General features: G+C 55.6%; 1 protein-coding gene across 1 annotated transcript; it reads left to right on the top strand.

Moving 5' to 3' along the window:
• The first annotated feature begins 6,925 nt into the window (after nucleotides 1–6,925).
• Nucleotides 6,926–8,914, top strand: DMRTA2 (DMRT like family A2). Its single transcript, XM_088060565.1, has 2 exons — nucleotides 6,926–7,418; nucleotides 7,606–8,914. Exons 1-2 carry the CDS (start codon nucleotides 6,926–6,928, stop codon nucleotides 8,481–8,483), a joined length of 1,371 nt encoding a protein of 456 aa, XP_087916691.1. The 3' UTR covers nucleotides 8,484–8,914.
• Nucleotides 8,915–11,004: the final 2,090 nt, after the last annotated feature.

The following is an 11,004-nucleotide window of genomic DNA, read 5'->3' as shown; positions in this document are numbered from 1 at the left end:
GGCGCTGTCGCGCCCAGCGCGGAGCGGGGCTGGGGACGGAGCGGGGCACCGGGGGCACTGGGCTCCCCCGACGAGAAAGGGAAACTCCTGCCCTCGCCCTCCTCCGCTGAGGATGCGCTCAGCTCGTCTCTCTGGCGGGGAGAGCAGAACCGAGGGCCGGCATGGACACCCCCACACCCCCGTGTCCCAGCAGAGCGCTGTCCCCTGGCAGGACGCTTGGCTTTCCCCCTCCACAGGCAGAGGCTGCTCCTCCACCCGCCCCGCTAAAGCGATTAAGATTTCCTTCCTCTCACTTGGGAAGTCCCAGCCCGAGCCTCAGCCAAACCCGGGGGACATCAGCCAGCGCCGAAGGCCCCGGGGACGGACCACGGATTTTTAATTTTTAGCTCTAGCACACAGGGAAGGTGGGGGTGATGGATGGATTTTTGCATGTGTGAGCTTTTTTTCCTCTTTCTGTGTGTCGGTGTGCTTGTGTGTGGATGGGCACAAGCTCTCAGAGAAAAGAAATTTTAGAGTAACAACTGAAGGCTTTCTTGTGCAGTTATTTTAAGGGCTTTGTTCAGTGCCTGAAGGGGGATGCGCCCATTTGTTCGGGAGGGGATTCATCACATGCCCCTTTCATGTGAACCAGAGGTTAACAACCTAATGAGCACTTGGTGAAGAGATGAAGCGTGTAAAGAGCCCGATTTTCCCAAATCCTGGTCTGCTGTCTTGGGGATGTGCTACTCTAACCTCTGCTGGGCTAATAGTCTCCGCACTTCCAGCGGGGAGGCCCCGGGAAGCCCCCGGGTCCAGCCGCGCTCAGGCGGGGCAGCAGCAGCGAGGCGGCTCGGTCGCGATGCCCCGCCGGGGAGCCGGGGGGGCCCGGCCCCACCGCTACATATGTTGGGTCAAGTCTCCCCATTGTGAGCGTGTAAAAAGGTGTAAAAACTCAATCATCTGTAGCTTTTTTTAAAGGGAGGGCTTACCCTGGATTTGTTGCATAATGGATTGTTAAAAAAGTAGAGGGTTGAATTAAAACTGTTCCCTAGTCACTTTTAATTAGACCACTCTATTTAATTAGCAAAGTTGAAACATGCAATTAAAATTAGCTCAGTTTAGCACATATTAAAGGAAATGGGGAACGCGGCTCCGGCTCATATTAAAGCGAGTCGGAGGAGAAATGGCGGAGAAGTCTGAGAGTAAGCGAAATGACTCTGTGGAGGTAATTCAGCCGGCGGCCATCTGTCAGAGGACCCGCCGTGCCCCTTCATCACGGCCCCGATCCCAATGTCCCCCTAATGACCGTCCCGCAAGGCCAGTGCGATGCGCACGGCCGGTGCCGCTGGATGGTGCGAAGCTCTTGGAGGGCCCCGTGTCTGTGTCTTTAGGATGTGCTCTTCCCCAAAAGCCGGGATCGGGTACCCGCGCCGGCCCCGGTGGATCCCCGAGGGGTCAGGCAGCGCCAGCCCCCGCTGTGGGCTCCCCCCCTGCCACCGCAGAGGTGGAGAGGAGCCCTCGCAGGAGTGCGCGGAGCCCCGAATTTCCCTTATTTTCTTCCGCAAATCTTTCTCCCTTGTCGCTTTTTCCTTCCCCACTGGGAGCCGGGAAATCGAGTTAATAATGTTTCAAATACTTGAGAAGTCCGGGCTAACGGGAGTTCCATCTCCCTTTCCTCGCACGGGATCCAAAGAGGTTGCCTGGACTAGGAGGAATGTGCCTTTTTCTTGAGGGGAGGGGGGGTAGTGGTGGTGGTAATTTTCATTCTTGTAATATTGGTTTGGGGATAATTACTTTTAATGTCAAAAAGATTTAGTTTAATATCATCTCTATTAGGCGGCTGGGCGGATAATTAAAAGTGAAGATGATAGCAGCAGGGAAACAGATGGCATTTGCTTACTTTGATTCAGTAGGTAAATAATGAAAAAGTCAATGGCAAACCCCCTAGAACAATTGAAACCTTAAAGAGCACTAACATTAGCAGGTACTTACAAACTGTCTTCCGCTAAGAACGAGATGAAAATACACTAATCAAGAACTATATTTCTCTGGGATGCTTCCGAGGGCTGCGCTGCCTGCGGGCGTGCGTGTCCCTTCCCCCGCATGGCAGCCAATAGCCGGGCGCTTTTTAATTAAGATTTTACTACTGCAACTGGGGAAAGCTGCAGCAACGCCGTAGCTGCAGCCCTCTCTAACTTGGGCACCGGAGCAGCCCTACACGGGAAGCTTTTAGGTGAATCAAGAGGAGTGAGGAGAGAAAGAAACACTGGAGAAATCGGTGCTTCTGCAGAATAAATATATTAAACCCCTGCCGTGTTTTAGCGAGCTGACCCAGCCGTGAGCTCTGGGCCGTGGGCGCCGAGTGGTGCTGCCGGAGTCAAACACAGCGGGGATAACTGAGCAGCAGCCGGGGCACCGCGCAACGAAACGCGGAGTCTCTGGTCATCCTCTAACGAAATAGCGTCCACTTTCACACGTCTGGAGGGCGCGGGCTGCCCTGACCGCGGTGGGGGTTCCCTCTAGCACCCTTTAGCCTCGGTGGCTCCGGAGACCGGCGGCTCTCCGTGCCCGGCCCGGGCAGGGCACCCGCCCCGCTCCCTGGAGCCGCCCCGGGCGCCCGGTGCCAAGCCTGGCTGCCCCTGCGGGGAGGAAGCGAGGAGCTGGGTCCAAGCCTGAGTTCCTCTCGTGGTTTGACACTGGGAGTTGCTCCCAGAGCCAAGCTGGGAGCGAGTCTCGGGGGTTTAAAGTCTCATTTCACCGGGTTTGGAGAAATGAATTTCTCTTCCCATGTCCCGCCCGGGCAGCGGGAGCGCGGCTGCTCTGTGCGTGCCTAAAACAAACATCCCTCCCCCAGAAAGACACGGGAGCAGGGATGTACAAGAAGATTTTATTGTGCCTCGTCAAACAGAAATGAATTGCAGTAGAAGGGAGGAAAAAGGGAGGGGTGGGGGGAGAGCAGCATCCACCTCCCCGCTGCCTCCCGTCCATACTCGCGCAGGGCTCTGGCAGGCCGGGACAGAGCTGGAGAGAGCCCCGAGCCCGCGGCACGTTCTGGCCGCGCCTCTGCTGCTCCGGGCGAACTCACAGCCCAGGGGTGGTTTGTTTGAATAAATCTGTGAAATCTGAGCAGTGTCTGGGTTCACAGTGAAAGTTTTCAAAGGAAAATACAGTCAGGGAAGAAATTATTATTGTTAAAATATCAAACCGGTGAGAAGTGTGATTCCGGGCTCTCCTTTTCTAGCGCAGCTCCTGGGAGAAGAGCAACACGGGAACAGTTTGGTCCCGGTTGGAAGCAGCCCCTGCAGGCACTTCCCTCCTGGAAAGCGGAAAGTCAGAGTCTCCCTGAGCCCGGAGCAGGGTGCCGAGTCCGAGAAGAGGCCTCGGCTCCGGGTCAGGAGCGACCCCGGCGGGGAGCGGCGCTTCCCGGGAGCGGCGGCTTTGCCTCCAGCCCCCTCGGCCTCCGGGCTCCTGCCGGGGCTGCTGCCGGCCCTGGGGGCGGCCGGAGGGGAGCGGGGCGTGGGAAACCGTCAAGCGCCTCTGAAATTGTGGGAGATTTGGACAAATGTCCTCAGAACTCACTGAATCCTAGAGTTGCGTTACATATTCTTGCAATTTTTAAGTTTTTATTTAATAAACCCCTGCTATTACGATGTCGGATTGATACTTAGTGTAACATTTAAAACCAGCCCATGGCTAAGTGTTTTGGACGAGGGGGTGTTGTGGATGAACAGCAGAAACAGGCGCTGGGTGTTTGCGTGCCCTGCTCTGGGACCCTGCACCCAGGCTCTGCCCGTCACAGTGAGCGGGGCCGTGCTGCAGGAGCCCACGGAAACAGCCTTGGGATGGAGATGCCACACGTTGTGTGTTCCAACTTCAACACCGGCGCTTGCAATGTTACTGAAAGCCTGAGGCTCCGAACAGAAACCACCGCGTTTCACTGACTCATTACTGACCCACTCTTGGGTTGTTATTTTTTTGTTTGTTTGTTTCTTGTAATTTTTTTTGTTTGGTTGCTTTTTATCCCCACGGTTGTTTCCAAAATAGAGAGTTTTAAACCACCATGAGCGGAAAGGATAACCCAGCCCTTTAATTGAAGTCGGAGCTGAAAGACAAGGGAATGGGGGAAATCGGTGTAACCCGTCCTGTGTTGTTGGTGGCGGGCTGCCTCGCGGGGGGAAAGGGAAGGTATTTACAGAAAAAAACAAACCCCATCGCAACCCCAAACAAAACTGCCAGGAAAAAAAGGGAGAACATTTTAAACCAACAATTTAAACCAACATAAAGCAATACTTTAAAATCTTCATATTAGGTCTGATCGAGTTCTACGAATTGCCAATTAAATCAGATGGTTAGAGTAATGCTCCCCGGAGAACAAAATTAGTGGCTGCGAATAAAATTAAATCGGATATTTTGGCTTGGCTGCTGTATTAAATAAAGGTGTTATAACACCTAAATCATGAGGAGCGGTGGCAGCTGCACCCGCAGAAAATCGGGTAGGAAAGCGTTCATTTCGAGACCAAAAATAACAAAACAAAACAAAACAAAAAAGTGTAATAAAAATATTGAAAATTTGGAGGTCCCTGCAATTGTGCTTTTCGCAACCACGGAAGGAGAGCGACCAAGGGGAAGAGTCATCGCAGCAGCAGCGAGCGCTGCGTGTCCCGCAGCGGGGCTGCCCCTCGAGGGGTCCAGCCCGCGGAGGAAGCGGCGGGCAGGGCCGGCACTCCTCCAGCAGAGCCGGGGCTTCCTCTCCTCCCGGCTCGGCTCCCGCGGCTCGCCCGGGGCATCCACCCGGGAAGGCACCGGGGACAGGTCTCGCGGCTTGGGAGCACGGGTGGGAATGCTGAAGCGGCGGGAGGAGGCCCCTACGACCGGCAGAGGGTTCCCGCTACGGGCAAGGACTTACGGACTCCTGAAAAAAAACTTTAGAAAGTGCCGAGGAGCATGGAGATCCCTCGTGGGAAAGAGAGGGGAGAACCCTGGGGAAAGGAGACGGCGTTATTTCCCACCGAAGTGCTACCTCCTCCCGCTACCAGCGAAGATGACGTCAAACTGGGGTGGCTGATGCTAAAACAAAAGCTCCGGGGTTAATATACAGTTACCAGCCCGGCAGCCTCCTCCTCCTCCTCAAAAATCAGTCCCTCGGGTTTATTGTCCCCGCGGGGAAGGCGCCTGTTGAACATGTAGTCACGCAAACAGCTGGCAGGAGAAAGAACGAACTTTACTTTCTGGGGAGAGAAGGGCAGGCAGGGCTCCCCCAGGCTAAAGCGCAACGAAAGGATGGAAAATCATACTCACCTCGGGCTTCTCCTGCTGGGCAGCACTTGTACATTCACCTGCGGCTGTGGAGAGAAGAGAGGGAGTGGGGAAGAGGGGAAGGGAGGAAGGGAGGAAGGGAGGAAGGGAGGAAGGGAGGAAGGGAGGAAGGGAGGAAGGGAGGAAGGGAGGAAGGGAGGAAGGGAGGAAGGGAGGAAGGGAGGAAGGAAGGAAGGAAGGAAGGAAGGAAGGAAGGAAGGAAGGAAGGAAGGAAGGAAGGAAGGAAGGAAGGAAGGAAGGAAGGAAGGAAGGACGGAAGGAAGCACGGAAGGAAGGAAGGAAGGAAGGACAGAAGGAGGGAAGGAAGGAAGGAAGGAAGGAAGGAGTCGTTACGTAATATAATAAAACAAAATCTCCAGGGGGAGGGGAGAGACCATAAATTGAATTGTCACTTTCCACAGCACATTCCCCCCCTCCCCTTTTGACAAGTAACACCCAGGAAAAAAAAAAATTAAACAAATCAAACGATTGGCAAGTACCGTTTCCAATGAATTAAAAAAAAAAAAAAAAAAAAAAAGAAGAAGAAGGAAAGAAAACGAGAGCCAAACTCTCAGGTGGCGGGGGAGCGGGCAGTGTTTTGAGGCACACCCACGCCCACGCTGCCCCGCTGTCCCCGCGGTGCCCCCCGGACGCTCCCGGCGCTCCGCGGGCGCGGCGCGCTCGGGCGGCCGCGGCGGAGCGCGGGGCGGCCAATCAGAGCGGCGCCCGCGGGCCCTGGCCAATGGCAGGCGCCACATTGTTGTCAAATGTTGCCTAATGGCAACGCGGGCCGCAACAATAGCGCGAGTGGCGGCGCGGCGGGCAGCGCGCTCCGCTCCGCTCCGGCCGCACGCACCGCCACCGTCCCGGGGGGCTCCGCGCCCGGCCCGGCCCGGCCCCGACCGCACATCGGCCGCCTGCTCGGGGCTCGCCGCGGCCACTGAGCCCGGCTCCTCCCGGCTGCGGAGGTGCTGCTCGGGAGACGGGGCGAATTTTATTTTATATAATTATTTTTAATTTTTTTTTTTGTTTTTGCTATTCTCCGCTGGATTTTAGCCTCTGCGGCTCGTGGCGAGGGATCCTGTCGTTGAAGGTGCCGGATTGTTCTTTGAAGGGACGCTGCTAGTCTGTGGCTGCAGTTACAGGGGGACGGGGGAGCGGAGTTTAGGGAGCAGCTCGGGTTGCAGCGGGGCGCCGTGGGGAGCGGCGACCCCGCAAGCGCGGACGGGAGAGCTCGGCTTTGAGCCTGGAGCGATGGACTTGGTGCTGCCCCGCCAGATGCGCACGGAGAGCAAGGAAGCGAGAACGATCTAAGTTTTCTTGGATTTTCTTGTGTTAGCTTTGATTTTCGGGAGCGGAGGGGAGGAGGGCGCGGAACGGCTCCCGACGGGCCCCTCCTCACTTGAACCCCGCTCCGGTGCCGTGTGCCGCTGCGGGGGAACGGGGGCGTCGAGCGAGGCGAGAGGACAGGCGCTGGGGTTTGCATGCCCGCTCCCGGGGCTCTGTGTGCCCCCCACTCGTGATTGCGCTCGAAGGCGCCGGGAGCCCCCCCGCGCCCGGGCTCGGGTGCGGCGCAGGGGCTCCCCCGCCCCGCGTGGCTTTGGGGGAGGCCGGGGAGGGGGGGCCTCTCTCTCGGGGCGGGCTCGCCGGGATGGAGCTGCGGTCGGAGCTACCTAGCGTGCCCGCTGCGCCCCCCCCGGTGCCCCCCAGCCCGGTGGCGGCCGCGGCGGCCGCGGCGGCGGCCACGCTGCCGGTGAGCGTGGCCGGGAGCTTGCTGCGGGCGCCCCCGCTGCTGCTGCGGGCGGCAGAGAAGTACCCGCGGACGCCCAAGTGCGCCCGTTGCCGCAACCACGGGGTGGTGTCGGCGCTGAAGGGCCACAAGCGGTACTGCCGCTGGAAGGACTGCATGTGCGCCAAGTGCACCCTGATCGCCGAGCGCCAGCGCGTCATGGCCGCTCAGGTGGCGCTGCGCCGGCAGCAGGCGCAGGAGGAGAACGAGGCCCGAGAGCTGCAGCTGCTCTACGGCACGGCCGAGGGGCTGGCGCTGGCGGCCGCCAACGGCATCATCCCGCCCCGGCCCGCGTACGAGGTGTTCGGCTCCGTCTGCGCCGGGGGCGGCGGCGAGGGAGGCGCCGGCGCCTCAGGTAAGGCCGCGCTGCGAGCCCTGGGAGCGGCGGTGATGGGCGGAAGGGGCCTGGAGAGGCGGCGGGAGATGAGCGGGGCGCGGACCTGCGGGCGGGTGGCCCGGCCCGACGGCCGGGGCGCTCCGCGGAGCTCGCCCGGGGCAGCCGCACTGACGGTCTCTCTTCCTTCTTCCCCCCCGACTCGCAGAGTCCAAGATGCAGAAGTTCGAGCTGTTCCCCAAGACGCTGCTGCCAAGCCGCGCCGTCACCCCGCAGCAGGCGGGCGGCAAGCCCCTCTCCCCGGACGGCGAGTCCGTGCCCGGCACCTCCTCCCCAGATGCTCGCCACGGCTCGGGCTCGGAAAACGGGGACGGCGAGTCCTTCCTGAGCTCACCCGTCTCCAAGGGCCCGAAGGAGGGGGAGGAGAGCCCGGGCTCCATCAGCCCGCTGGGCTCGGACTCGGGCTCCGAGGCGGACAAGGACGAGCAGGACCCGTCGCCCTCGGCCGGCGGCCGGCAGCGGACTCCCATCGACATCCTGACGCGCGTCTTCCCGGCGCACAAGCGCAGCGTGCTGGAGCTGGTGCTGCAGGGCTGCGGCGGGGACGTGGTACAGGCCATCGAGCAGATCCTCAACAACCGCGGCCCGGAGAAGGGCCCCGAGGAGGGCTGGGCCCGGGACGGCGCCTTGCAGGGCCTGCCGCCCACGCCCGCCGCCGCCGCCGCCCACCACCGGCCCTTGATCGCCGGCGCCATGGCCCCGGCCATCGGCACGCTGGGCAGCCGCTCCGCCTTCTCCCCGCTGCAGCCCAACGCCACGCACTTCGGGGCCGAGGCCGGCGCCTACCCCCTGGGCACCCACCTGGGACTGAACCCCCTGCGCCTCGCCTACTCGGCGCACAGCCGGGGACTGGCCTTCATGACCCCCTACTCCACGGCCGGGCTGATGCCCACGCTGGGGTTCCGGCCGCCCGTGGACTACGCCTTCAGCGACCTGATGCGGGACCGCTCCGCCGTGCACAAGGAACAGGTGTACTCCGGCGGGCTGTACGGGCCCATGGTCAACAACACCCCCGAGAAGCAATAGCGGCTTCCTAAAGCTCGGCTGTGTAGAGGTAGCTAGGTAGGCGCGGGTGGACGGACACGGGTGGCTTCCTCTCCCCCCCGCGCAGGCGGTGGTTGCGTGCAGAGCCCGGCGCGGACAGGCGTAGGTGTATTGAGGTGATAAAGGTGCACTTTCATTGTCCAGACATGAGTCGCTCTTTGTTGCTTATGGCCATAAGCATGGATATCCTCAGCGCGTCGTGGGGTGTGCACACACACGCGCGCTCTTTCCCACACACATACATATATATATATATGTATACTAGCAAGTGTATAATGTTATAAAATGGAAATCTAAGTTATTAATGTAACTCGTAGGTGAACTTGGTATTAACGTTAAGCTAAAGGTTAGGCAGCGCATTGTAATACTTACCAGGCATATAGATGAAACACTGTCAAATTGAAAACCTTTTCCTTCCCGCCCCCAGAAACGTTATGGTCTGTATATAACATTGGAAAGTAGATATATTTGTAACTGTCCGTAGGACCCCGGCGCCAATGGTGTATGATGGTTTAATAAGCCTCCTTCATTTGTGATCTGCAAGAAAATTGCTTTCTTGTTCCGATGTAGCAAACTTCTTGCTGTTTCTAACAGGTAATTCTGTGTTTCCATTTCATAGAAATAAATGTTATTTTCTATTAAAAAAAAAATTGGTCTTATGAATGGCAAGTGGTATTTTATGAGATGATGGAAGTGTGTTTTGGGAAATGCATTTGACAAGTACAGTCAATATTTAAAGGAGTTTATGCAAATAATACAAACATGTTTATTACATTTTTATCATGGTCAAACTAGATATTCTTCAGATAAATTTATAAATAAAATGAAGCATACAAGCAAGAGCAAATTCCTTATCTATTGAAATTGTCAAATACGTTTATTTCTGGTTCTGGTCTTTTCCTCATTTATGCCTGTGGGGAAAAAAAAAATAATCAAACCCCAACAAACCTACAGAGGGTATCAATTTAAGTTGGATTTCTCCCCTCGATATCTTGATGTTTTTTGTCATATTTAGGAAATTTGGCATTGTTGTAAAGAGAAGCCCGCTTAAAGCAAATCCCACCTTGCAAACCACGGATTGTGTGGCAGCGGTAAGGTTTTACCCCTCGTATCTGAAATCTGATTGTGCCTTTCAGTTGCTTTTGTGTCAAAATAAGTGAAGGGATCTATAATAATGACGTTTTGCAGAATGTAAAGATGTGTTTGCGGCAGAGGTGGATGAGTTAAGATCAGCGCAGGGAAGGTTTCTCTGTTTTTTGGAGCTGTGTGTCCTTCACCCTTATCTGAGAGTAAAGGCTACCCGAGTGGCTTTTTAATTTTTTTATTTTTTCTTTTTTTTTTTTGGCAACGGTGTCCAAATGTTCTCCGAGATCAAAAAGTAAGAAGGGCTTTCCTGCCTCTATTTATTTCTGTGTTGGGATGAGCAGAGGGCAGCGGGCGTGCCCCGTGCATCCTGAGAGGCGATCCTGCTGAAGGCCGGAGCGTGACTTTCTTGCCAGTCTTGGGAGTGTTTGGCCCAGGAAAACTATTACTCACAAAGAACAAGTTCAGTGCGTGGTTGAATTAAGACTGTAAAAGCTCCTAAAGTTGGTTGGTATGGAAACCTAATCCCAGCGAAGCGCTCCGTGGCACAGCTGGACTGTTTACTTTCTCACTTCAAATATAACTGTGTAAACATTGGCCGGGAGCTGCCAGCGCGGCTCCTACCAACCAGTTCATGTACTGGTGGGGCTGGGAGGACAGGACTCCCACCACAGCCATGGAAGGAAGCTCCTGGGTAAAACCAAATTGCATCGAAATGCAATTCTTCCATCCTGCATACAGTTGATCAACGTGGATACAATTTTAAGATTTTCTTAAAAAAATAAAAACCAAAACAAGCAAAAACCGACCCAAAACAAAAACCTGACCAAAAAAAGTAAGTAAATATTACAGATTACACCTAGGCAAATACTTTTGACCCTGATCCATCCCGGGAGCAGCCAAATCAATATCACATGGAAAACTTTTTAAAGTCTCGTGTTCCAAGAGTGGGTGAAACTTAATATTACTACAATAAAACGGTTTAATAAAGAAGGGCTTTAATAGTGAGCTAATTTGATTGAGTTTCCTAATTCCACTTTAATTGGAAAAGGAGTTGTCTGTTTGGTTATAAAGTGCTAGGGTTATGTTAGACTGGGGAAAAAAAAAGATGGACGTTGAGCATCTGAATAAACTTTTTTTTTTTATTTTTTTTTCCTTTTTTGGTTGGCAGCTGACTTTGTGCAGGATGGGTTTCCATATCTAGGATTATGAACGGGCTACAAAGAGCTGCTACTTAAAGAAATCAGGTCGCCACATTTCTCCCATTCTAGCCCTGTTGAGAAGGGCTTAGGGGCTGTTGATTTAACTCAGCTCCCCTTTTAATTATAAAAGCCATTCTTGTGTAGTTAGGCGAGCAGGACAATTTATCAGAATTGTTGCCGTGTCTTGGAGGTTGGCTTGAGCTTGGATTTATACAACC

This window comes from Pseudopodoces humilis, chromosome 10, assembly GCF_049639895.1.
Source record: "Pseudopodoces humilis isolate 2021_Gansu_Grassland_sample_001 chromosome 10, ASM4963989v1, whole genome shotgun sequence".
NCBI lineage: Eukaryota > Metazoa > Chordata > Aves > Passeriformes > Paridae > Pseudopodoces > Pseudopodoces humilis.
This window is presented reverse-complemented; position numbering and strand designations above follow the sequence as displayed.

What these genes read in the sequence shown, in the direction of transcription:
- DMRTA2 (XM_088060565.1), top strand. Translation starts at nt 6,926, where the DNA reads ATGGAGCTGCGGTCGGAGCTACCTAGCGTGCCCGCTGCGCCCCCCCCG. An exon ending in GGGAGGCGCCGGCGCCTCAG is followed by an intron (nt 7,419 to 7,605) that starts GTAAGGCCGCGC and finishes CCCGACTCGCAG; the next exon opens with AGTCCAAGATGCAGAAGTTC.